At 47.1% G+C, this 27,512-nt stretch overlaps 1 protein-coding gene across 2 annotated transcripts; it reads right to left on the minus strand.

Moving 5' to 3' along the window:
• Positions 1-225: 225 nt before the first annotated feature.
• On the minus strand, positions 226-27,321 carry LOC115081720 (cytochrome c1, heme protein, mitochondrial). 2 transcript variants are annotated; one of them, XM_029586146.1, is made up of 7 exons: positions 27,217-27,321; positions 14,444-14,634; positions 5,052-5,178; positions 2,757-2,914; positions 1,534-1,694; positions 1,061-1,161; positions 226-654 (listed from the first exon to the last, which is right to left on the minus strand). In XM_029586146.1, exons 2-7 carry the CDS (start codon positions 14,626-14,628, stop codon positions 550-552), a joined length of 837 nt encoding a protein of 278 aa, XP_029442006.1. In that variant the 5' UTR covers positions 14,629-14,634; positions 27,217-27,321; the 3' UTR covers positions 226-549. The 2 variants fall into 2 exon arrangements, with proteins under 2 accessions (XP_029442006.1, XP_029442005.1); XM_029586145.1 differs by lacking the exon at positions 27,217-27,321 and adding an exon at positions 27,000-27,154.
• Positions 27,322-27,512: the final 191 nt, after the last annotated feature.

A 27,512-nucleotide genomic window follows, 5' to 3' on the forward strand; every position in this document is an offset into this window, starting at 1 on the left:
GGGAATCCTGTTTTGCCTCTCTCTCCTGGCTCTTCTGAAGCTCCTGACCTCTGCCACTGTGCCTCCACCTTGCCTCAGGTACACAGTTTCCCTCTGGGGCGGCCCTGAATGCCGAGCCGAGACCCCCGTGACACACATGTAGGACTTCATAGCCCCTTTCACCCAAACTGCAGCAGAAAAGCCAAAACAAGATCCAGCCTAAAAATGAGAAAATATCTCAGCCACTTACATTTAAAAGAAACTTAATTTATTTTTCTCCTTTTAACAAACAGAAATCAACAATGGACACCGACCGTCGTCAACCCCGACTGGCTCTTTCCCACAGTTCCTTCGTTTCCTGGCTAAGAGGCACCTGAACTCTGTGGATGTCACAGATGTGGATGACACAACAAAAAAGAAAATGGTAATCTGACAGCCGAATAGAATAAATGTTCTGTTTGTCCAGCTGAGCAGGGTTTTTGCTATTCATTAAATCGTGCACTCTGGCCTCCTGCCAGGGAGCGCGGACTGCGGCAGCTCTGAGTGAGGAGGTTCTGCCCTGGATGTGTTTTATTTGGGTGGTCTGTAGGCAATCTTCCGGCTCTTTAATACACTCCACTTAAGTCTTTTTATGTAGTATATCAAGGGGATTAGAATACCCGAGATCATCAACACCTAGAAAAAAAATACAAAGAAAAGATGATTACTCTCAGCCAAACAGAGTACTCTCCAGAGGCTGCAAGGAGAGCAGCTTACTCATAGCAAAGACATCAACACTGCTCTGGATTCAATTTCTGCCACAAAAGGAAAGTTTTCAGTTCGGCTCTAAAATACTCGGGATTCAGCCTCTCTGCCTGACACATTCCGCTTCTGTTCCCAACCCACACTAATGCACCTCTGCTTCGTGGCAGTCGCCTTGCTTCTACAACCCTCAGAAGGTTCCTTGCTCTGACATGAAGGAGCTCCTGATGCTCACCCACACTGAGAAGAGGCGTTGGGTGCAATTCGTTCCCCAGTTCTGGAATCCTAAGAGACTTCCACTACGGGCAGGACCAGAACCTTCCCGTCTGCCGTCACTTACCTTAAGCCCCATGCGTTTGCGGTGGTCATGTTCCGGCTCGGATGCCCACCTCAGGAATGTGCACACATCCTTGGCAACCTGGGACATGCTGGCTGGGGTACCTGCAATGTTGAAAGGGACACAGAATAAGACAACATGCAAAGACCTCCAGGCCCATCCTCTTGCCCACTATAATACCATAGAATCGACTTTAGTTTTTGGTTTTTGAGAAAGACAGAAAAATACTGAGGAACTGCAGGTGGCAGCAGTCGGTGAAACTTTCTCGGTCTCCAGCTGCTGGCACGGATGCATAAACCCAGGAGTCTGGACTGATCCGGATACGGACAGGGAATCCTCTTTCCATACCTGGACGCTAACCAAAGAAAGCATCCCCTCATGCATCCGGATCAGCAGGAAGCCCCAAGACAGGGTCCTAGTCTTCCCACCTCCCCTCTCGCACATGAGGTACCCTGCCCCAGAACGCCTCGGCTTACCGTCATCATACTCCAGGATCTCGTTGTAAATGGGTGGAGCCATTGCTATGGCCTGCCCTGGGAAGTAGGGGTTATAGTGGAGCCCTTCCCTGAGGCTCACCCCTGCAGGAGGGTCGCAATAGCCCGTAATGAGGGAGAAGACGTAGTCCTCACCACCGTGCCTGGAGGAAAAAGAATAGACAAACAGGAAAATACTGATAAAATCCCTCCCAGGCTCTTCCACCTGTGCACGGGGCATGACAAAGATCAGAGACTGGGCCCTATATACACACATCTTGATTACAGCAAGGCCCGTCTCTTATGTATTTTTGTACACTGCTGCACACATGCACTAGCTCTATAGAAGTGAGAAGCAGTAGTAGTGATTCACTATCTGATTTTGCTGGGAGGAAAGAGGATGGCAGATCTCTCACAAGTAAAGAAACATTCGATGGCAGCACTTGTATAATGCGGAGTTTGCTTTGGCTATGTCCTGCTACCCCAGGGCAACCGGGCAATATTGCACCACATGGTTTAAAGCACTTAGAATAGAAAGAAGATAATTAGACCAGCAAGTCAATGGCTACACTAAAGCACATTTCAAATATAATAAAAATATAGTAAAACAAAAAAACACACTCCTTCCCCCATCAGCCAGCACACCTGCAGGGTGGAGGTCTGCTAAGGATCTGGACTCTAAAAGCCACAAGCTCTTTTCTTCAGAGACTCACAAGGGTCTCCCCATTACTTGCACAGCATTCAGCTCTATGGGACTGATCATGGTACCACCTCATCTCCCTTCTTAAGCCTCAGACTGGAGGGCTCGAGCGGAGGGTTCAGGGACGCCGAGCCTGCTGTCCTCTAGGAGCAGAGGGGCTCGGGGAGGCCGAGCCTGCTGTCCTCTAGGAGCAGAGGGGCTCGGGGAGGCCGAGCCTGCTGTCCTCTAGGAGCAGAGGGGCTCGGGGAGGCCGAGCCTGCTGTCCTCTAGGAGCAGAGGGGCTCGGGGAGGCCGAGCCTGCTGTCCTCTAGGAGCAGAGGGGCTCAGGGAGGCCGAGCCTGCCTCCACTAGGACAGAAGGGCTCAGAGGATGGGTGCAGAGCCTTTCTCCTCTAGAATCAGGTGCAAGAAGAATACACAACTTTTCACCTACAGCTACAAAACGAGAGCTTGAAGAGGACAGTTATCTGGCATGGATGAAGAAGCCGAGGTGAGAAGGGGACAATGTCCAGAGTTACAGACAGTACCTTGCACTGATGATGTAGCTAAGGTCAGGAGGCAGCGCCCCGTTGTTGGCCGCACGTGCTGCCTCAGGGTTCGGATAAGGTTTCGGGAAGTAGTCCGAGAGCTTACCAGGACGGGTGAACATCTCTCCTTCCTCATTGGGGCCATCCAGCACCTCATACTGCCGCAAGAGGGAGAAAAAAAAGAAGTTAAGTATGCGCAGAGTTTACAGCCCACGATGCCTCACCACTAACAGATGAGGATATGATGAGTGCTTGGTCATTCACAAAGACTACAGAGAACAGGCCCCATCTTAGGCCAGGAGCTAGTACTGAATTGTAAATCAGGACAACAGACCTCCAACCCCCTCCTTCATGCCTATGTGGCTTTAGGAAAGTGCCTGAAGATTGACTCTGGCTGGAGCCTCAATCCCTCTTACAACGGGTAATCTCTTCCTCCTCTCTTTCTGCAAACCCTCCATATGCAGGGTGAGAGCTAAGAAGGTGCAATGGGTCACCCACTTCCTACCGAGCTGCAACTGGGATCACATTAGGATTTATACAGCATCTTGTACCCAAGCCCCAAGTCATTAAGATTATGATTTCCCAGCATTTCTAAAGGGACTCCAAGGTAAACGAGAGCCAAAAACAGAGGCCAGTGATCACAATCAACAAAAAAAAAAATCAAAAAAGAGTGGTACACGTCAAAGACAAATCTGAAAAACTGAACCAGGAATAATGAACACTAGTGTAAAATTAAGTACCAATAAAATAAAATGACCATCCACAAAATAAAACATGCAATTTTACACATAGTAAAATATATTTTCATAAAATATATAAAAGCACAGTAATACATACAACAGTCAAACATCAAAAATAAAAAATCCCAACAGTCATGTATCAGCATCGCCTGCTTCAGGGGATATAAGAATTCGACATCTGATACAGAAGTGAGGAGATGTCAGACACCTTAAGAGTGGACCCAAGTAGCCTCACATAAGGAGTTCCCCTCAGATTTGCCAAAACATCTCCAGTGGAAACAAATGATGGAACCAATCACATCCTCCCCACATGGAAAATGTTGATCAGTAATCCACCTCGCAGTAAGTGATCATCTTCTCCCCACTACTCAACTGGAAGAGCTGCATCCAAACATGCCAAGAACACCTGTTATTCCTAATTCAATTCGTCATATTTGTCTGAAGTGCGCCACTCTTCTGTTTTGGTTTTACTCCAGGATAACGGGAGGTGCAGGAAAGCCTTTTACAGTTAGATGTACTGCAGATAGGCCTCCAGACTCCCCTGATTGTGCAGCTAACTGCATATTTAACTTGTTTCTGCATAACCGACAACCTGCTCCGGCGGAGCGCACTGTTAACCCTCCATTGGACGCGCGTTTGACGCGCTAGCGTTATCCCTTATTCAGTAAGGGGCCAAAAACACGCGTCCAACCCGCCGAACCTAATAGCGCCCACAACATGCAAATGCATGTTGATGGCCCTATTAGGTATTCCCGTGCGATTCAGAAAGGAAAATGTGCAGCCAAGCCGCACATTTTACTTTCAGAAATTAGCGCCTACCCAAAGGTAGGCGCTAATTTCTTCGGGCACCGGGAAAGTGCACAGAAAAGCAGTAAAAACTGCTTTTCTGTGCACCCTCCGACTTAATATCATGGCGATATTAAGTCGGAGATCCTGAAAGTTACCAAAAGTTAAAAAAAAATAAAAAAATTGAAGTCTGCTCGCGGCTTGAAAACCGGACGCTCAATTTTGCCGGCGTCCGTTTTCCGAACAACTGGCTGTCAGGGGCTCGAGAACAGACGCCGGCAAAATTGAGCGTCGGCTGTCAAACCCGCTGACAGCCGCCGCTCCGGTCCAAAAGGAGGCGCTATTGTCCCTAGTGCCTCCTTTTACCTGTTTTTACCGCCGGGCCTAATTTGCATGCAGAATCGCGTGCACCAGCGAGTGGCCTGCGAGCGCGCCGGGAGAGTGGGCGTTCGCCCGCTCTCCCGGTGGACTTTACTGTATCGGCCGGTAGGAGAGGCTCCACTTTGGATTACAGCATAGCGCTCGGGAGCTAGTTTAAGTCTGTGCCTGGCAGGAATCCTGGGTTCCCTGCCCAGCTCTGGCTCCTACGTCCGCACCGGGAAGTGCTAGAATACCACACGCATCTCCGAAGCAAACAACCACCGGGCTTACAGCGACAGTTAGGGGGCCAGCCGAGGAGAAGCACTTACACACCAGCACGTACTCAGACAGCCACCGCCATCTCGTGTGCGTGTGGCACGGAGAGATCACAGGAGTGACACAATCTTACCTCCTCCGCCAGGGCTTTGGCCTCGGCTTCTGTGTGCGAAACTCCAATGAGGTTTCGGAAGGCAAGGTAGTCCATGCTGTGGCAGGCTGCACACACCTGTTTGTACACCTGATACCCACGACGGATGCTGCAGGCAAAATACAAGGACACAGAACGGGGGGGTAAGAGAAGAGCACCGCGGCACTCCCATCAGTCCTGTGTCTCATCCTCGCGTGGAAAGTCTACCAGCTTGGTCAGCAGCTCTGGAAACATCATGCGAGGCTGCATGTCAAGGACGGGCAGAGAACAAGCAGGTGGAAACTTTTGCATTCCCCTTCCCAGCCCCACCCCCACAAGCTTTGTGTGACTGCTCCACTTTAGTATATCTGAACACTGCAAATCTCACAGTCCCTAAGCGGTGGCTTCCAAAGGTACCTTCTGGTGAAGACAGCCGTACACCCCATACAGAAGGTACACATGCCTAGAGGCCCCTACCCCTCTAAGCACCCACACGAGCTGACCGATGGGTTCTCTTTCCATCGCAGTCAATGTCACAAGCCACATTACTAGCTCAGCCCAGAGTGGCCCTCTCCTTGCTGAGTGCTCGTTCCCCAGGCATATTAACCTGTCACTCCTCCAACCCCCCTCTGCCCTATATCCAGTAACCTGTCTCCCATGCCTTCTGTCTTCTTGCTTTGACTGAGCCCTGACTTTCCCCAGAGGACTCTGCTTTTGTTGCTCCTCTGTCACGGAGATCATCATTTCTCCCATGCTGGTGGTATCTGGCTGCTGCTCTCCCTCTTCTGCAGGTTTCAACCCCCTTCTTTCCCTCAAATCCACATCTTTTCTTCAAGGCCCACTCCATCCACCTTTTCACTCTGGGTAGCTGTCATCTATCATCCTCTTCCCTCCTTTCTTGGTTCTCCTTCCCTTATTCCTGGGGCCTTTAATCTCCATAATCGATGTTCCATCTCACTTTTGCCACAAAAGTTCCTCACCTTAACCTGGTCATTTGATCTCAGACTGCTCTGCTCTCACTCACCAGCACGGCCACTGTCTTGACCTAGACTCTTTCTTCCAACTGCGCTCTCTCAGAAAGCTCCCCCTCTTGGATCAGCTTCTGATAAACTTTCACACTTAATCACCCTCCCCATGTTCTCAGCCTAAATAATCCTGAAGGTGGTGATTGACTATCGACCATGGCATCTTCTTTAGTAAGCAGAACCGCTTATCTGTGACAGGTGTGCTCTGAGAACAGCAGGATGTTGGTCCTCACACACAGGTGACATCATCGGATGGAGCCCGGCCCTGAATTCTGACCTCAAAGATTCTAGAGCTTTCGGCATGCTCTATTGAGCATGTGCAGCTGTGGCCCCCCCCCCCCCCTCCCTGTCTCTCAGGCAGGGTGCCTCCGTCCATGATATAATTAATACATGGAGAAACCAACTCTCAGGGGAGGAGGGAGGGAATTCTGAGGACAGACATCCTGCTGTCCTGGGAGAACACCTGTTACAGGTAAGCAACTCTGCTTTCTGAGGACAAGCAGGATGGCAATCTTCACACATGGGTGAATCCCTAGCCACAGGCTGCCCAAAAACAGAAAAGGGGTGGGGGGAACCCCACAGTGCTGAAGGCACCACATTTCCCCCTTTCTTTCTTTTTGTTTTGGAGGTAGCTGAACCCAAAACAGGCTCTAGGAGGGAAAAGAGTTGGGTCCACAGTTCAAAGAGATCTGTAAGACAGAGAGATAAAAAATACCCTTGCACTTGGCAAAACTGCTTTCCCTATGCTTTGCAAACTTCTCTACGGGTGTGGTTTCAATGGAAATCCAAATTGGTTGGCAATTATTCCTATTTTTCTCGTACAAAACTTTGGCGGTCGAGACTTGGAAGAATCATGGTATTCATAGAATAGGGCATTTATTTCTTAATGGTACTCCCATGCTCCCAGACGCCATCTCCCAAACTTATAAAATGGAGAAGGTGAATTTCTTGGAATGTGACTGGGTACATCTATGTTTGAAGGTTACTGTGACCAAGTCGACAAACTAAAAAGGTTTCATTTCTAAGGTTTATTGCCTTCTCAATGGGCATTTAACTGAGACGTTTTCCCATGTCAGAAATTGGGAAAGGGATTTAGGAGGTAGTTTGAGCCCGGAGGACTGGGACTTTGTGTGCTAGCAAGTTTGCAAGAGAACAGTTATAAAATGTTACTTCGCTGGTATTTGGGCCCTAGTCGACTTCACCGTATGTTTTCTAATATTAGTCCCAATCGTTGGAGAAACTGAGGGAACGCGGGCACTTTCATGCATATTTGGTGGGATTGTGAGTCAGCAGCGATTTCTTGGCGTCAGATTTCTGATTGGCTATCCACCATCAAGGAGTGCGGAGTCTCCTTGGTGCACGACATATTTTGCTTAATTTGCCACTTTTGGATGCTGATAAATCGCAACAGTGACTTTGCCAACAAGTGTTCCTCACAGCTAGGTATGAATTAGCCAGTTTTGGAAAAGTGTTGTACCCTCTTTCACCAATGGTGATAACGCTCATTTAACAGCCTTACGACATAATTCCTTGGCCCCTTCTGAGAAGACATGGGGTCCTTTCATACAACGGAGAAATTCCCGGGGCTTGGAGGTTTAACTCTGCACTTTCTTTTGCTACCTTTCCTTAGTGCTTACTTTATCATCTTTTGGTCGTACTTTCTATTTCCAGTGCAGGCCTTTGTACTTTATTACAGTAATTCATGGTGGTTATGATGGGGATACAGAACAAATCATCCCCTCATCCCCATATATTTTATTTACTTCTGTACTTCACTTCATACATCTGACAGAGTGGACTCTGTGCTCGAAAGCTCATGCTCAATAAATTGGTTAGTCTACAAGGTGCCGCCTGCCTCGTGTCATTTTTGCTACAGTAGACTAACATGGCTATCCCTCTGAAAATCTGGGGCTAGAACGCCCTCCAAAAAGAAAAAGTTAGTTCACTAGCACGTGAAGAGCAGGAACTGACTGCCTACGCATAATCATGCCCAATGAGAATGGGCATAAATCCAAGTACTTGCTTTGAAGAGCTGGAAAAGGTGTCAGGGTCTGTGACAGACCTCAAATGACCACAAGAAAAGACCTGACCTCCCAGGTCAGATGGAGTGGAAGCAAGAATGCTGAGGCAGGACAGGGCTACCCAGTCAAGTCACCAAGCACAGTAGTGAGCTGTGAATGAAGCTCACCAAATCCAAGGTATGAAATGCCAAAGGCATTACACCTCCAGAAATCTGGCCAAAAGCAGGGGAAAAAAGATGATGTACCTTTCCTTGAAGCCATATGTTAAGAGCATTCCCATTGCTTCTCCCTTGACTTTCTGAATGGAAGTCAGAAGAAGGGAAGAATACAAGGAGGCAAATCCCGGGGCTGCAGGACAAGAAAACAGCTTCTAGGCTGTAGAAATTAAAGTTGGGCGACACCCCAACTATACTAACCCCCTGCTGAACCAGTCAGGGACGTGCCATCAGGGTTGACTCAGCCTACAGATCCAAATTCCTCTCAGTAGCCAAGAGACAACTTATACTGAGAGACTTCATACTAAGCAAACATTCCAGGCAACATCCTGATGAAGAAGTCTGAAAGCCTCTCTGCTGTGGGACGAAAACAAGAAAAGCTGCAAAAGCCAGCTCCTGTGGAAAAACAGGACTTCTACACCGACCCAGGAACACAGAGGATACCAAAACAATAATTTGGTGCCTGTGTAACCAATGTTACACAGGCACCAAAGCGTATTGCACAGACAACTCGTTCACAACCTAAGAATTTTACGCCAATACTTGCATGGCCAAGGAATACCATATCAGCCAATGAACGCAGTGACAGGGCTACACCTGAAAGGAGTTGACAACTCCTAAATAACTACAACATAAGTGCGGGGCCTCCGATGCATGCAGCTATGGACAGGGTGCGTGTTCTGAAGGGTATATATGCCATTTGGGGCGCAGAGGGGATAGAACGCTCCTCTCAATGGTACCAACACTGATTTGCATATTGTGCCCAGTAGCCACCAGAAGAGGCATGCCCCTCCATGGGGAAAACTTTATCTGCCGCTGGGGAAAGATTCTCACAAGAGGGAATCCAAGTTCGGGCAGCTCTCCACATCTCCAGTGAGCAGTATTGCAATATTAGAGCGTGTGCTCCTTCCTAACAGGCTCCCGGATCTAGCAGGATACAGAGAGCAGCCATTCAGAGGCAAAGCCCACCCAGATAAGGGGGAAGTGAAAACAACCCGCCTCCCCGGAGTAGAAACAAGGTGCCGAGAGGGAATCTACTAAGGTTGCTTCTCTAGGTCCAGCAGCCTTCCATTCCCCTGGGGGATGAAGAGCGCAACTTTTACTGGGTCATCCCGATCCTGGAACCCCCAACTCTCCGTATGAGAGTGGGACAGTCGCCAACCTATGAGGTTCTAAAGGCGACATTGCCAATCAGATGCAAGGACACCCCGACTAGAGCAAAGAACGTGGAAAGGTATGTGCCCTAGAGGTGTCCCAATGAAGGAGAGTTAGACCATAAGCCATTGTGGGAGGGGTCCCTCAGAGACTCATTGCTTCACCGTGGGAGGCATATTCCAACACTACAACCCTGGTATCCACCCCAAATGTGAACATTTTTGCCTGAAAAGCCAATGACCTGTCAGTGCACGGGTGACTGTGGTGCACAAGCACACAATGCCTCCCATCACAAGAGGAGACACACACAAACATCAGAAAGCACTGAAGAATGCTGCTGCCTTGCATCCTGTGCCGTGCTACTCCGTCGTACCATCAGTGGTACGGATGCGCTTACTGTCGCAGTGCCAGTTGGCATAGCAGCCCATGACTCAGAATACTCCATGCCACGGCCTGGATTAGGCATAAAGTTATTGAGTGCCCTAGGAACCATGGATGCATTCAAGTGCTGGAGTATATTGTCTCTGCCCTAGAACTCCAGGGAGGTCATCGAGCACCATGGATGCCATAGATGCCACCAATCCCCATGGGCACAGTGAGTGCTATGGGGCATCGCCCTCGAAGGGCACCACCAAGAGATGTTGGTTGACACCTGAGCACCATCAACACTGTCAAGCCAAGGTGCTCGACGGTGGAGCTCAGAGTACATGGCGTTAGATGGAATCCACTGGCAAGCTCCATGGTGCCCCTGAAGCGGAGGCATCGAAGGCATCGCCTGTGCCCGGTGCTGATGGCATTTGATGGCACTCAATGGCATCAGTGGTACTCAGTGCCCGCGGCACTCAATGGTGATGACACTTGGCGGTGTCGATGGTGTCCACAGCAAGTGTGACGATCACACCCATCCAAGTATTAACCAGGTCCAATCCTGCTTAGCTTTCAAGATCAGATGAAAATCAGCCACACCATTCAGAGTGGTGTGACTGTAGGAAAAAAATAAAACAAAGACTCTGCTAGAAAAAAAAAAAAATCTTCTGCAGCTCCAGAAAAATCACAGTATTAGCTGTGAGGGGGGAGAGCAAAGCTCCATGGAAAAAGAGACTGAGGGTCTCTGCCTGGGAGGCAGCTACAGCTGCACATGCTCAGTAGAGCATGCTGAAAGCTCTAGCATCTTTGAGATCAAAGTTCCACATCAGGCTCCTTTGGATGACATCACCCATGTGCGAGGACTGCCATCCTGCTGTCCTCAGCGAATCGTCTCATCTCTCCTCGCCAACCCTGTCAGTCTGTTGATGAGACAATTTGTTCCTACAGTATCCTTTCCTCAGCATTGTACGTCCCTGATCCTGAAAGGTATGCCAAACCCCAACCTTGGCTCTCCTCCAGAGTTTGCTTCAGAGGGTCTCTGGCTGAAGTCCAGCTCCCATGCTGACTTCATATATTTCAAGTTCATGCTCACCTTCCTCCAGTCTGCTACTACACTTGCCTAATGAGATTGGGTTCATCTGACAAACATTTTCCTCCACCTCCCATCCCTTCACTCTCGGCCTAGACTATAGCTGACTTTTGCCATGAAAAGCCCGACAAGATCAAGTCATGAATTCTCTACCCATTTGCCTCCTCTGCCCCCGTTTCATTCACCTCCCATTCTCCTGGCTCCTGCAACACTTGTTCCTTTTCTGAAATCACTGATGAGGAAATGGCCCATCTTCTCTCCTTCAAACCCACTGCTTGCTCCTCAGTTCTATGACCCCTGTAAATAATTATGCCTGCCATCTGTCACATTAGCATTTCATTTCTTTAATTTATTAAAATGTTAAAACCTGTTTGTAAAGCATATTACCCAGGCAGCAGTACAAAATGTAAAACAATCATATCAAAAAATAACTAAAATATATAACAAAGATACAAGTTAATGGTCCAGCGATACACAATCAAATTAAAATACAATTAAATAAAATTCAACATATTGACAGTGTTATAGCATCTCCAAAACTGAGATCATGCACTCTACAGAGGTAACCAGTATTGTCAAATACCTTACTAAAAAAAACATTTCTTAACTGCTCTCCTAAAATGTAAGCAGTCAGAGGGGGAATGAAAGTTGAATACTAATGAGTTTGTTTATTTAAAGACTTTTTTATACCAAAGATCATGTACAAGTACATATCGCTTCGGTTTACAGCGAACCAACAGTTGGATAAAGAAGGTGCTTGATGACAATTCTCGGGTGGAATCCAAACAGATTACTGAACGTGATGGAACCTGAAGTCCTGCTTGAGATGAATGGAAAGGAGGAGTTGGAGTATGAGGGACTAACATTTTGGAGAGAGAAATTGCAAGACCCGTTGAGAGAGTATGAAAGAAGAAACTGGTAACCAACGCAACTGTTTCAAAACAGCTGACATATGATCGTACTTATGGAGCCCAAAAATCAACCAAGCTGCAGTATCCTGCAGGAACTGACATCACTTCCATTGTGAGTTAGAAACCCCAAGTATCAGAGAGTTACAATAATCCAGCTGGGAAATCACAAATCCATGTACCAGAGACTTAAGATCTGTTACCTCTAATAATGAGCGGATCTTCCTAATACACCTCAAAGAACACAATGATTTTTTTGAACAGTAGCTGAGATGAAATTCGACAAAGGGCTGAATCTAACTGAAATCACCAGAGGTTTTATTGAGACGGGTATACCCAACATCATGGGAGTCACAACCAGGGCAGCAGATCTAAGACTAAACCAAACTGCCTCTGATTTTGAAGGATTCACCTGGCGGTTATGATTGGAAAACCAGTTTGCAACCCTTTCTAAACAAATGTTAAAGGAAGAGAGATCAATAGATTCTTTTATACTAACGAAAGCAGTTATTTGCAAATCATCTGCATGAAATGAAGGACAAAAATCCCAAGCCCTGAATTAATGTCCCCAGTGGAGAAACAAAAGTGGTAAGATACTCCAAATGGAAGTTTTCACTACATTAGAAATCTACTTGAAAGGAATGATCAGCAAGAAATGATGAAAACCAGTCCAGGACTTTGTCTCACTCAATCTGCTAATAAGCAGTCAATGATTTGCGGTGTCAAATATCGCACTCATGTCTAAAAATACTGTCCGTGCAATCTTTGAAAGATCTGAACTAACTCTTGGATCAATCGCTTGCCACTGCAACTGTCCCCTCTTTCTTCAAACATGCTATGATCATGCCACTCCTCAAAAACTCCTTCACTGGACCCTACCAGCTCCGCTAACTATTGCCCCATCTCTCTCCTTCCTTTCGTATCCAAACTGCTTTGAACATGTCGTTCATCTCCGCTGTCGTGACTTCCTTTCATCTCAAACCATTCTGGATCCACTTCAACCTGGCTCTCACCCTCTGCATTCCACAGATACTGCTCTTTGCAAAATCTCCAATAACCTTTTCATGGCCAAAGCTAAGAGCCTTTACTCCATCCTCACCCTCCTTAACCTATCTGTTGCTTTTGACACTATCATCCACATCTACCCCTTGACATACTGTACTCAACTGGATTGAAGGATTCTGCTCTATACCTGGTTCTCTTACCTATCCCTACCCTCCACTGCTATTCTGCTTCAATGCTGTGTCCTGGATCTTCTTTTCTTCTCTCCGTGTTGTGATCTCCTCCCATGGCTTTCAGTGCCACTCTTATGCTGACTCCTCCCCCAGATCTCTAGCTTTACACCACAAATTTCACCCAGAATCCAGTTCCAAATCTTAGCCTGGTTGTCCCTCCACCACCTTAAAAACTCAATATGGACAAGACAGAACGTGCTTCCTCCCCAACTCCCTTTCCCTCTTCAGATGCCGCTCATCCTCCATAATCTTGGGATCAGACATCCAAAACACTACTAAAGCATACGATTTCTTCCTCCAACACCACTAAGCTTCATGCCTTCCTTTCTGAGCATGCTATGAAAATGCTCTTCCACTTATCTCCCACAACTTGCTCTTCATGGGCCTCCTTCTGAATTGTCTTTCTCCACTGCAATCTGTTCAAAATTCAGCTGCATGACTTATCTTCCTTCATCGTGGCTGCCCATGTAACTTCCTTCTCACGTCACTGCAGTGGCTCCCCGTCTGCTTCGACATACAGTTCAAGCTTCTTACTTGCCTACAAATGCATTCACTCCGCAACTCCTCAGTATCTACCTTCACTTCTCTCCCCCTACACCCTTGGGAAATTGCCAGGTTCTTGTGGCCTGGTTTAGCCTATGTTGGAAACAGGATGCTGGGCTTGATGGACCCTTGGTCTGACCCAGCATGGCAATTTCTTATGTTCTTCGTGAACTCTATCAAGCAAGTTGCTCTAAGCCGTGCCCTCCTCTGTCACCACCAGCTCCCGACGCCATACTTTCCACCTGGCTGCGCAATATGCCTGGAACAGGCTTCAAACTTAGTTTCAGTGCTCACCTTTTTGAGGCTGCTTTTAATGCCTAACCACTTCTCTGCAATAAATACACTTCCTATAGACTTATCTTGACTAGACTGTAAGCTCCATTGAGCAGGGATTGTCTCTTATGTTATCTGTACTGTGCCACCTATGTCTACTTATGCTTTATATAAAATGATAAATAATAGTAATAGCAGTAGTTAAAGTCCAGTTCAGTCCAACAGCTACTGAATGTAGCTTCCTCTGAACTAATGCTCAGCACCAATCACTGGCTGCCTCTCAGTCTCAAGGTCCAAGCCCTAACCCTTTCCTTAAAAATCAGGGAAATTTAACAAAATGTGAACACTTCTCTCCTTTAGATTGGTTTCAACTTCCACTACATGCCTGTCTTTCTTGTTCACAACTTCCTTGAGAAGGGGGGATGCATTGACCAGAAGAGGTCCTGTGATTTTGAGGAGCAGGGAAGCCAAGCAAAGCTTGAAACCATACATTTGTAAAGAGCCCTGGAGAGGAGGACTGACACCATGTCCACATACCTCCCTCAATTACCAGCTCGTGCATACCTAGTGTGGTCCAGGGAAGACAGCAGCCCGTTGTGAGACCAGGGGTAACTGGGTGGATGCAGCTCTAACTCGCTGGCTTTAACCGACCTGTGGAGGGCGAACGCCAGACCAGCACCTCCGGCTGCCAGTACTCCCAGCGTGGACAGCGCCGCCTTCCTGCCACGTGACAGGCTGGAGAAGGACATGCTAGCCTGCAAGACAAGAGGACATACGGTCAACTCGGAGCTGAGCGCATCTCACGGCTCAAGGTCTCTTACTTCCTGCTTAGCTGTAAAGAAAAGTCACCAGAGGTGCTGACAAGAGCTACGAAACCAGGATAAATCAGCCCCGGCTCCACCACCAGCATTGCCCACCAACTGCCCCATCAAACTTAAATAGTGAATTTCTTTGGGAGAAAATGTGATCCCAAATTAATTTCACATTTTATTCGTGTCAATAAAAAAAAAATACAGGTACTTTAGCCCAAGGATGGCCAACTGTAGCTCACGAGAGCCACAAGCAGGCTTGGGTTTCAGGCTGTCCACACTGAATATGCATGAGATTTGCATACAATAGATGCACTCCATGCACATGTATCTTACGCATACTCACTGTGGACAGTCTGAAAAGCAGAAGCCTTTGTGGCTCTCGAGGATCACAGCTGGCCACACCTGCTCTAGCCTAAGGAACACAGACAAGACCACACTAAGAAGCCCTGAAAGGACTTAATCGAGCATTTAATATTGGCTCCTGTATATGTTATTCCTGTGGGCGTCTTTGGATCCACCATTTGAGAACTAGATATGCAGATTTGTTGTTATTCTGTTATTTTCTATCATTATATTGTTGCCTTTGCTTGCAAATTCAAGGGTTTTCTTGAAATGTAATGAGTAATTATTATAAAAAAATAAAAAAAAAGCCTGAAAGGTCAAATCAGAACCAAAAATGAGGTTAATGGGAGCATGGAAGTCTCACTCAGTCCTTACTGGATCTCTCACCCACTTTTGCCAGCAATAATGAAGGTTGGAAAAGCACATTTTTCTACTTCATGAGTTACTCAAATGTCAAATTTCGTAAATAAGAAAAAAAAAAATCTCATGAATACCTAAATTAAAGTCCTTCCTCAATTTTTCAAAGTTACCCCTAGATTCATCAAAATGAGTTAGTAACACACTGATAACACCTTCGATAAGAAAAAAGGGGCGTGTTTAGGGAAATTTTAGGATTACCACACCACGCGATAACATACCACTTCGCATTGATAATATGATAAACTTATCACGTCCCGTGATAACTCCTATTGTTGCATTTTGTGCTGAGAGAGAGACTGACCATCTACAAGGCCTTCATATTAGTCAAGTCTTTATATCTCAGTAGGAGGGCCATCTAATAGCTCAAGGTAAGATGTTGGTTTAGGGTTTATTGGCCAGTTTTCCATGCAGAGTGAGACATAACAGCACAGTACATCTTGGTGAACATTTGATGTCATTTGGAGTGAGGAAAGTCTCACAAAGATGCTATTTCTACTATATTCTCTCACCCTAGCTTGATGGACTCTATAACAGGGAACCACCAAGCTAGGGCAGATGAGGTCAAATCTTCACCAAGGTGTAGGGTGCTGTTTGTGCGTCTCACTCTGCATGAGAAACTGGCCCCTAAACCACCATTAAGCCCTCACCTTGACCTATCAGATGGCCTTCCTATAGAGATATAAATAGTTGCACACTGTGAGGGCCTCCCCAGAGGCGCTCTCTCTCTCTCGACACACTCCACTCCTTCTCCTTTCCCATGTCCAGAAATGGCCAAAATGCTAAATTTATCGCAAATTGCGTTATGGCCATTTCGGGCATATCGCACAACCTAACGCCAGGAAAAAAGGTGTAGTTATTTCTGGTGTTAAAACTGCGCGATAGCATGCGTTATGCTATCGCATGGGGTGATAGCACTCCACATTTTCCCAAATCCCGCCCAAACTCCTCCCTGATCCCACCCCTTCCAAAAATGTGCATTCGCGCTACAGTCTAGCATTACTAACACACGCGTTAACACCATAATGCATTTTGATGAATGACCCAGTTAGTTAAGTTTCCTCCATCCTTAAAACTGCCCTAATCTGCATAGGCACATCTTTAACATCTCCGAGACCATCCCTGGCTGAATATCCTATTACATCAGAAAACTTCTTCACTGAAACTTTTCGCTGCAAGGTTAGATCCCAAATGGGGCCACAAGACTCCCACAGCCCAGATGGTTTGAATACCGCGCCACGTAGAAGCCACTTCAAATTAGGAACAGCCAAACTCCCGCCTGCTTTTGAGCAGTAAAGCAGCTTTGAAGCCAGGCCTCACTTTACTCAGTGGGACACGAGCTCAGCAGAATTTAGATATCACAGATGCACCGGGCAGGACTGACTAGAAAAAACAAAACTGTCCTAATTATTAGAACCGAAGACATTTCAAATAGAAAAATACAAAAGTCTGAGGATGAGGAGGACTCGAGTCCATTTCCCCCTCTTTCACACCTCCCAGCTCAGATGGCATCCCTCCGCACCCTGGAGAAACCCTCTCGGGGCCCATTTCTTTGTCTGGCAGCGGTATTTTCTGCCACCTCGGGACTGAAAGCATCTTCTCCATGGCGGGCCTGCCTCTGGCTGTTCCCCTCCAAGCACCTTAGCCATGGGGATGGCCAAAACACAGCGGCAGAGCTGAGTAAGCCAAACCCATGGACTATCTGTATTCTTACGTCTTGGTCTTTGCCCTCTCATATCTCGTCTTCCTCATCCTTTTCTCACCAATCTCTGCTCCCTACCAGTCTCTCAAATTCTCCCCTACCCCAGGGTCTCACTAATGAGCAAGACAGTTTTTTTAATTTCATCCCCAATCCTTCTCCCCTGCTGCAGTCACTCCACCCTTCCTCTAATCTGCATCTCTCCTTAAACCTTAGTTGCCCATTTCTCCGTCTCAATTTCCTCCTTTCCAAGCACTCCAAAGCTCATCTCACCAGCCATCGTCCCCATTTCCCCCTCTGAACCTCCCCCATTGCTGCTCTGCTGCCAGGGCAAGAAAGAGAAGGAAGGAAACAATCGAGAAATAAAATGCACCAGCTAGCTTCCTTCTCCGCCTCCTTTCCTCCCCCCTGCCCAGCACAGGCCACAGGATCCGTGCATGAGAGCCGCTCTGGATGCTCCCAATCCCATCACCTGCTCTGCACGCAGCCTTCGACTCGCATTCACTGCCCCTGCAACCTTCGCTGTCACACCGATGTAGGGCAGAAGCTTCTCTTCCTACTACTTCCTAGGCAGCGCCAGAGCCAGCCCTGACCTCCCTGCATGCAGTGGCAGCTAGGCTGGAGAATGAAGAGGGCGTACAACTCGAGCAGCAGTCACCAATACAGCACCAAGCAGATCATCTGCTCAGGATCCACATCCCAAGCTGGAGCCTCGGCACCTGTCCCTGTCCTATAACCAACTCCTTCACCAGCCCCAATGAACGGGGAAAGCAGACAGAGGTACAGCGTCAAACTACCCAACGTCCAAGAAGGGCCTGTGAAGGAGTAACCTTGTGGGAGAGGGGGTTAATACATTTCTAAATAAAGACAGACCAAGTGTGACAGGCTCTGACCCAAGCAATCTGCACCATAATGCACACAGCTATTGGACAGTAACACAGCAAATAACAGCACGGGAGGAGCAACGGGCTCATTACTTTGAGCAGATGAGCGTGTAAAATCCCATTCTTAGACCAACAGCAGCTGCCTCTCCACCGAGCAAGGTGGGGTGCACCTGAATTACCCTAAGGCTTTTGATACCGTCCACAGAGAAGGCTCATTAATAGACAAGAGCCTTGATTTTACGCCCTGTGAGGGAGTGTACAGGAACCCTCAGACCACCTTAAGGGACCGGCCGCAGCTATCTGGCACAGTCAGGGAGGAGCCCAGAGTATGCGAAGTCCCTGCTACCAGAAGGGCAAGGTGAGCCTGCAGTGGGTTTTTTCCATTTTGCTTTATTCACTTTAAAAAAAATTGCACATAAGGAAAGAGCCAGAAGTCTGCCTCCTCTCCTAGCCTTTTCCCAAGCTGCTATCACCCAAGTTACCACAAACCCACCCAGTGGGTAACAATAAAAAAACACCACAACTGATGTACACTAAAATCATATTAAACACAAAAACATTCAAGAAATAAACCTACACACACAACTACACTAACTTACCAAACAGCACTAGAAAGCAAAGCCTACATCGGTCCTGGAGTACCACCACTAGGTCTGCTTTTCAGGATATCCCCAACAAATATGCATGAGATAGATGTGCATGCAATGCCTCCACTTTAACAAATCTATCTCACGCATATTCACCGTGAATGTGCTGAAATCCAGACCTGATTGCGGAACTGGAACTACCTACCCCCAGCCTACACAGACCACAACAAAAGTACAAGTACCACCCAGCAAACTAAGCAGCTATACCTCTGACCAAGAGATAGTAACGTAGTAATGACAGCAGAAAAAGACCAAACGGCCCATCCAGCCTGCCCAGCAAGTTTCATATGGTAGAGACTGCCACTCCGTGCAGGTTACCCCCAAGCCTTGTGTCACGCTACCAGTAAGATGTGGATGAGCCCTTAGTTCAGCTAGGAGAGAAGGTTCCTCCCTCTAAGGGGTCTGGAACGGCCGCCCCCTGAAAGCCTGCTTAGGAGCTCTCCACAGTGAGCTTGACAGGCAGTCCCTTTAAGTTTGCTGAGACTGAGGAGTTGTGTTTGTTGTTGGTTTGTGGGCCCAGCCAGTAAAAGCAGGCTAGCCCGGCCTGTGGGTCCTGGGTGGGATATCCTAGGAGACTTGTAAGACATCTGGGCCTTTCTTGGGCACAGGGATTGGGGAACCCCGTGTCTGGGACGCTCAGGGACAGGGAAGACCTACCGCAAGGCACAACTCGTGTGTAAATATCAGTTTTCTGGGGAAGAAAGCATTTTGTGAGAAGATCCAGGAGGAAGCTGGCTGCCCCTGAGAACTGCCTGTTTCCAGGAGGATCCAAGAGAGTACCTAAGGAGACCGTGTCACAACAGGAGATCCGCTAAGCGCGAGTACAGGGAGGCCAACATCTCTGGGAACACCCGTCTGGCGTTTCCTCCCGCTGGGGAGAGAAAGGGAGAACTTCCTCTCTGCGCCATAGAATGCTTGCAAGTTATCGGCTTTGGAAGGGGCTCTGCCCACCTGGGAGCGTCACTTCATTCATCCAAGAGCGTGAAAGGTTTCCATGGCTCCCCGTGCAAGCGAGTCCTGCACAGACAGAGGGGAGAGACTGTAGAGAAGCGGAGAAGACAGTTCTGGGGTGCTGCAGTTTGAGATTTCTGCCATCCATCAGCAGTATTAACACTAAAGACTTTTATTTTGGACACTGCCAAAGAGACTCCAGAGTGTTTATTTTGCACTCACATAAAAGGCCCAGACATCCCCTCCCCAGGGCAAACATACAGGGATGCGTCAAGAAACCACGCCTGTCACCTCGGGACCTGAAAGGACTCCTTTCTTCCCCCAGTCCTGTGAATCCACACTCGGGGAAGTGAGGGAGAAAGCACTAGCCAGGGTCCCTGCCCCGAAGAGTATAACTAACTTTACGGCCTCACCTGTGTTAGCCCTGCACACTGGGCTGGGGTTACTCTGACATTACTAGCACCATTCATAATATTTACAATCAATCATAACCAAGCAACTGTCAAACCCATAAATTACTGCTAGCAACATTTTAACTGGGTGAGGAACCTTGTTGATAATTCAGACAATGCTGCTTGACATTCTTTGGTTTGGGACTTTCTAAACCAGACTTAAAGATCCAAACTTTTGTTAAGAGAATTACAATTTGAATCTTGTAAACCGTTGTGATGGCTTCACCGAATGACGGTATATAAAACTCAACAAATAAATAAATAAATAAAATACAATGCTGCTGCTTCAACATGCTTTGCTTTCCACCTTGGCCATAGAAGCAGTCCAGCCTTTTTTCACATAAAGTTTGGGTACCACTTCCCAGTGCTGGGGGTCTGAATCCAATTCCTCTGTGCCCTCCGCTTCAACGGCAGGGATTAATGTTGCAATTGCGTCACAATCATGAAAGGTAATTGGTTAAGGGTAGGAGCTGCCACTTCATCTCCAGCCTCTAAACTTTAGGTTGCACAGTGCTTATCCCAGGCCTTTTGGAATTTAACTGCTTTTGTCCTCGCCACTTCTTCCTGAAGGGCATTCCAGGCATCTGCCACCCTTCTCCTTGAAGAACTATTTCCCGATGTTGGTTCTGAGTCGTCCCCCCTGGAGTTTCATTCCCTGACCCCTAGTTCTAAGTTTGTGCATCATTAGAACCTGTCAGGTATCTGAAGGTCTGTGTCACATCTCCCCTGCACTTCATCTCTTTCAAGGTGTACATATTTAGATCTTTCAGCCTCTCCTGATAAGTCTTCAGGTACAGATCTCATACCATTTTGGTCGTCCTTCTCTGGACTGCCTCCATCCTGTCTCCTTGTAGATACGGTCTCCAGAACTGAACACAGTACTCCAGGTAAGGCCTCACCAAGGACCTGTTCACGGGGATTATCACTTCCTTTTTCCTGCTGGTTATTCCTCTTTCTATGCAGCCCAGTGTTCTTCTGGCTTTAGCTATCACCTTGTCACATTGCTTCACCATCTTCAGATCATCAGACACTATTACCCCAAGGTCCCTCTCCCAGTCTGTGCACATCAGTCTTTCACCGCCCATCATGCAGAGCTCATTTGGATTGCCGCACCCCAGATGCAGGACTCTGCACTTCTTGGCATTGAATTCCAGCTGCCAAATCTTTGACCATTCTTCATGTTTTCTTAAATCACTTTTCATTCTCTCAATTCCTTCAGGCGTGTCCCCTCTGCTGCAGATCTTAGTATCATCTGCAAATAGACAAACTTTACCTTCTGTCCCTTGCGCAATGTCGCTCACAAATATATTGAACACACCAGGTCCCAAAACCGATCCCGGTGGGGCACTGCTTAACACAGTTCTCTCTTCAGAGCAGGGTCCATTTACTATTACACACTGTCTCCTGTCAGTCAACCAATTTGCAATCCACTCCATAGCCTTGGTGTGGACTCCCAAGCTTCTCATTTTATTCACAAACCTCTTGGGACCGAATCAAAAGCTTTGCTGAAATCCAAGTAAATAACATGGACGCTCTTCCTTGATCTAATTCTCTATATCCCAATCAAAAAAATCTATCAGATATTGTCTGACAGGATCTTCCCCTGCTGCCTCAGGCCCAGCAATCCTCCTGACTGTAGATAGTTCCCTATCCTTTCCTTCAGCAGAGTCTCCATTAAATTTTCCCACCACCGAGTTGAGGCTAACCTGCCTGTATTTTCCAGCTTCCTCTCTGCTCCCACTCTTATGATGTGGGACCACCACCAGTCCCGTTTCCAGGGATCTATTGAACAGGTCACACAGCGGACCCGCCAGCACAGCTCTGAGCTCCCTCAGTACCCTGGGATGAACCTCATCAGGCCCCATGGCTTTGTCCACTTTCAGTTTTCCCAGCTCTTCCCATACATTCTCTTCTGTAGATGGAGTTTCATCTACTCCACACCCCTCCAGTTTCTTGTTTACTAGCGATGGTCCTTCTCCAGGGTCTTCTTTAGTGAACACCAAACTGAAGTATTTATTTAATATTTCTGCCATTTCTTCGTCTTCTCTCCACACATTGATCTGTTTCACCTCTCAGTTTCACTATTCCACTACAGACCTTCCTTCTTTCTCTGATATATCTGAAAAATGTTCTCTCACCTCGCTTTACCTCTTTGGCAATCCTTTCTTCTGCCTGATTTTTTGCTGTCTTGATTACTTTCTTCGTCTCCTTCAGTTTCACCAGATATTCTTCCCTGTGTTCCTCTTTTTGGGATCCTTTATATTTCTTGAACGCTGTTCTTTTGTCTTTATTTTTCAGCCACCTCCTTTGAGAACCAGATCGGTTTCTTATTCCTTTTATTTTTCTTTTCTAGCATTTAGATTTGTTGCCTCTGTAATAGCTCCTTTGACTTTGGCCCACTGTTATTCCACCTCACCCATTTTCTCCCAGTCTTCCATCTTCCTCCAGGTACGTCCTGATTTTGACAAATTCCTTATGTGTGAAAATTAAAACTCGGGTCTTCATGTGACTTCTCTGTATCCTATTTGCGATATCAAACCATACCACCTGATGATCACTGGTGCTGAGGTGGGTGCCTACCCGGACATTAGAGACACTATCCCATTTGTGAGCACTAAATTGAGTATCACACTCTCCCACATGGGTTCCATTACTGTTTGAGCAGAGCCCCTTGAAGGGATCCACTGTCTCTCAACTACTTGTAGATTCTGCAGAAGGGATTCTCCAATCCACATTCAGCAGATTAAAATCTCCAATGAGCAACACAGCTTCCTTCTTTCCCACCTTCTGAATGTCTTCAACCAGATCTCTGTCCAGTTCTTCTGTTTGAGTTGGAGGCTGTAGGCCACACCAAAATAAATGGAAGCACCATCTTTTCTCAGGACAGCCCATAATGCTTCTTCCCTACCCCATATCCCTTGCATTTCAGTTGATTGGATATTTTGTCTTCTCTGTCCTTCCTTGTTATAGCTCAGGATGGCTGTATCCCAATCAAGAGACTCAGTGAACCAGGTCTCGGTAACAGCAACCATGTCCAAGTCTGCCTCCTCCTTTAAGGCTGGCAGATCTGGGATTTTATTGTCTAGAGCATTTGTTGTCATAGCTTTCCAACTTTTCTCCTTGGTTTGCTGTTCTTCCTAGTCACATTTTCTGCTATTTTGAGCAAATTCCTGTATTGCTTGGGGGTGACATGTAAATTTCATTGCCCACTTTCTGCCACCTCTACTTTAAATGGCTGATAATGTATGATCTGAATTTCTCACTTAGCATCCTCATTCCTGCCAAGGACAGGATAACCTTACCGTATAACCTTTTACTGCTCCATACACGGCCCTAGCCATTGATGTAAGAAAAACCACTTTCTTTACACCATGTTTTCAGCCAGACATTGAAGTTATTTATACGGCAAAGCTTTTCCTTCCCCTTTCCATGAACAGGTAATACTTCTGAAAAAAAGCAAATGTCTTTGCCATGTGTCTAATCTTACCACCTAGATTTTGGAAATCTTTCTGTACTGCATGGATACCATTTCTAGCAAGGTCATTGGTCCCCAGATGGATAACAACATTGATATCAGAGTGTCTACTTTTTTCTATAATTGCTTTGTCTTATCTGGTTGGTATTTCTACTGGCTGAGGATCCTATAAGGCATTAACTATGTTCCCCATCAAAATTATTGCCCAAATTGGTTCCTCTGATGACCAAGTCTCCCAGCAGAATTAGCTTCCTTTTATGACCTTTAATACTGTTTAAGAGTTTCTGGGTACACTGGGTAACTACATCCCTTTCAGATATCACCTCATTTTCCAATGCAGAAAAGGTATACACAAATTCCATTCCCAAAAATGTGACTGACCCGACTTTAGGTTAACAATGCTCTACCTAAAAAAAACAAAAAACAATCAAGCAAAGGCCTTAGAAATTCCCATGCTGGGTCAGACCAAGGGTCCATCAAGCCCAGCATCCTGTTTCCAACAGAGGCCAAAACCAGGCCACAAGAACCTGGCAAGAACCCAAACACTAAGAAGAACCCATGCTACTGATGCAATTAATAGCAGTGGCTATTCCCTAAGTAAACTTGATTAACAGCAGGTAATGGACTTCTCCTCCAAGAACTTATCCAAACCTTTTTTGAATCCAGCTATACTAACTGCACTAACCAAATCCTCTGGCAACAAATTCCAGAGCTTTATTGTGCGTTGAGTGTCTCTTAAAGAGACAGATTTTCCCAAGGTTTTGGAAGGCTAAACTGTCAGTGCACCCACTAGCCTTCAATAGAAACCTCATTCCAGACTCCTGGACCTATACGAGTAACGGCTCTCTCAGAGTCAGAGAAGCATGCTGTTTTTAACAAATGAACTGTAAGAAAACAAGCCTGGGAAGAGTGCAGTTGTTGACCTGGTCAAAACCAGCATTTCTCAAGCCAGTCTAAGCATACTCCCTAGCTTGTCTGGCTATCAGACTATCCACGATGAGCATGAATAAGAGAAATGTGCATGCACTATCTACACTGCATGAAAATCTCTCTCTTAAATAAAGCTCAATGTGATATACAATATAAATACCAATATTCACCCAGAAAAACAGCACATCAACTAGCTGAAGTGAAATCATCTTCTCAAATACTTCACTAATATAAGAAAGATTTGCCACTGGTCTAAAATTAGCCTTATCTATTGGATCCATGACTTTTCTCAAAAGATTTGGGAAAAAAATACCTTGTTTCAACTTAAATTATTTTGTAAGAAATAATAAGAAGTTATATTGTAAAAATAAGAAATCAATGTCTTATTAGAACCACTGTTGCAATGTAAACCGATGTGATATTTCAGATCGAATGTCTGTACATAAAAACAAATAAATAAAATAAATAAATATTTGTGTATATCCTGAAAACCCAGACTGGCTAGGACTGGTTTGAGAAACACTGGTATGGATGGTCTAATCCATTAGAAAATTTGCATACAGTGGAGGCAGTGTTTGCAACTCTCTCTCATGCTGTCTTTGCAGGTATCCTGAAAACCAGACTGGATAGGGCAGCGTTTCCCAACCAGTGTGCCATGGTGTGTCTTCAGACCTGATCAGGTTTGCCACAGAAAAATCCCTACTGCTTGATGTTCAGATCCAGGGCCAGCACTTGGGCTCTGCTCTTAGCACTTCACAGCAACAAAACACCAGTGATGGCTTTTAAATGTGCAGGAGCGCCTTTCTGAGAATGTGTAACCATGCATGCATGCCTCTTCTTCCTAGTTATAGCATGAACCCCCAGAGAATGGAAATTACCGGCAGCATGCAGGGCGTAGATAGCTGGGCCCCTATTTGTGCAGCATACACATGGCAAACAGCCCCTTCTCCTCTTGAGCCTCCTCTGTTGAGTCCTTCCAGCCTGTCTTATCACCATGATGTTGGGAGTAGCAGCAGTGGAGAAGATCTGGCAGCCTTATGCAGCAGTTAAGGTAACTGAGGAGGTCATTTACTAAATGTTTTCTCCCATTTTATGTCTATGGGAAAAATGCTTAGTAAATGACCCCAGAGTCAGCCACCCACACCACACCTTTTCCCTTCGCCTGCACTTGTATAAGAAGAGAATTGCTCTATCCTGATGAGTCCGTGTGTGTCTCACATCTCTCTATTTATTTTAAAATTTGGAAGAGACTGGTGGTGTTTTCAGTGCTTCACTAGCTCCTCTTTTGACCATGAGTCCCTCTGTGTCAGCACTGCCTGCTCTGTGGAGGGTGTGCCATACAATTTTGCAAGTGCCTTTGGCTTGAGAAGGGTGAGCAACACTGGGACAGGGAGTATTCCAGGACAGGGCTGAGTGTACCAGGGTTAAAAAAAATATATGGTTTGGCCAAATCCATTATATAGTATTAGCCAGGCAGATGTGGGGTTTGCCCCCTATCACTTCTAGGAATGAATGATTAACATGGGAAGGATCTTTCAATTAAGATCTCCCAGGTAGTTCCAAGGTTATTGTCAGACAGAGGATACGGGGCTCGAGTGACCACTGGTCTAAGCCAGCATGACATGTCTTACGTTAAAGGGATTTGAGGCCCCACAGGATAGTGGGGCCTCAACATTAGAAAATATTTTTTCATAGGAAAGGTGGTAGATGAATAGCGTGGCTTCTCAGGCGAGGTGATTAAGGTAAACACTAACAGAATTGAAGAAAAGCTGGAAGAGGCACAAAGGATTTTTTATTTATAATTTGCATTTATTCACTGCCTCTCTATAAACTGTACACTGGAAGCATGGGATCCCGTTTGGGAGACGTTTTTATGTCATTTTTTTCAATCATAATTAGTATTCCATACACAAGCAAAGAGCCTAATTCACTAAGCTTTTCCTCCATAGATACAGAATGGGAGACAAGCCTTAGTGAATGAGGCCCTAACCCACTCTAACCTGCTATCATTGCTTAGGAACCAGAACCTCTCGCCGGACAGCGTTTATGGAAAAACAAAATCCGCAGCAATAAACCTTCAGCGCAACAGCGAGCAAGCCGGTTTCTCTTGGAAAGGCGTAAAATGAATGCATCTGCTGAACATTGCAGGGGCACAGAGCATGCGAGTCTGCGAGGGGGCCGGAGCTGTCAGCAGCACAGGCTCGCGCGCTCCCTTAACCAGGACTTCAGCTCCTGGAACTCCGCTCCCCGGAGCAGCGGAAAGCACGAGCCGAGGGCCCCCGGGAACATGCGGGACACAGACCCGCACATACCGCCGAGGACAGCCAGCCCGGGAAGCGGGGCGAGGGCCCGAGCACCGGTACCCCCCTCTCCCCGAAGCCGCCCTCTCCCCGGTGACCTTCACTCCCGCTCCGGGCAGAGCCGGCATCCTCCGCGGCGGAGCCCACGCTGCCCCCCCCCAACCACCGGCCTGCAGCGGCCCCCGCCGCGCCCGAGCCTCTCCCCGCTCACCCGCGGCACCGCCGGCCAGGCCGCCCGCCCCGGCCCCACGAGGCCCCTCCGCAGCGAGCCCCGCAGGCCCAGGCACAGCGTCGCCATCTTCCGCAGTCGCCCTGTGACGTCAACACGGCGCGCGTCTGGAAGCGGCGTGCGTGCGTGCATGCGCATGTGCGGATGGGGTTTGCAGTGTAGCAATGAGGCAGATCTTCACGCCCCTGTGCACTGGTACCTGATTACAGCAGAAGGAGGGAGGAATGAATGAGTCCTTTAGCCCTGGCACACTGAGTACTGGGGGAGCAGTCCTTTATCCCTGAAAGGTGCATATCAATTAGTGGGCGAGGATGCAAACTTGGCGCTAATTAACGGAGGGAGGGGGCAGAATGAATTCTTTATCCGTGCACCGTTTGTTCGAGCACACTGGTTGGAAGAACATAAGCTTTAGCACACTGGGTCAGAGCAAAGGGCCATCGGGTCTATTATCCTGTTTCCAACCATGGCCAATCCAGGTCACAAGTACCCAGCAGG

This window comes from Rhinatrema bivittatum, unplaced genomic scaffold (genome assembly GCF_901001135.1).
Source record: "Rhinatrema bivittatum unplaced genomic scaffold, aRhiBiv1.1, whole genome shotgun sequence".
Taxonomy (NCBI): Eukaryota; Metazoa; Chordata; class Amphibia; order Gymnophiona; family Rhinatrematidae; genus Rhinatrema; species Rhinatrema bivittatum.

Bases quoted from the DNA above. Each gene is read 5' to 3' on its own strand.
- LOC115081720 (XM_029586145.1), bottom strand. From the start codon at position 27,149: ATGCACGCACGCACGCCGCTTCCAGACGCGCGCCGTGTTGACGTCACA. The intron at 14,635-26,999 runs GTGAGCGGGGAG...CTTGTCTTGCAG, and splicing joins CCTGGCCGGCGGTGCCGCGG to GCTAGCATGTCCTTCTCCAG. The intron at 1,162-1,533 runs GTAAGCCGAGGC...TCAACATTGCAG, and splicing joins GATCCTGGAGTATGATGACG to GTACCCCAGCCAGCATGTCC.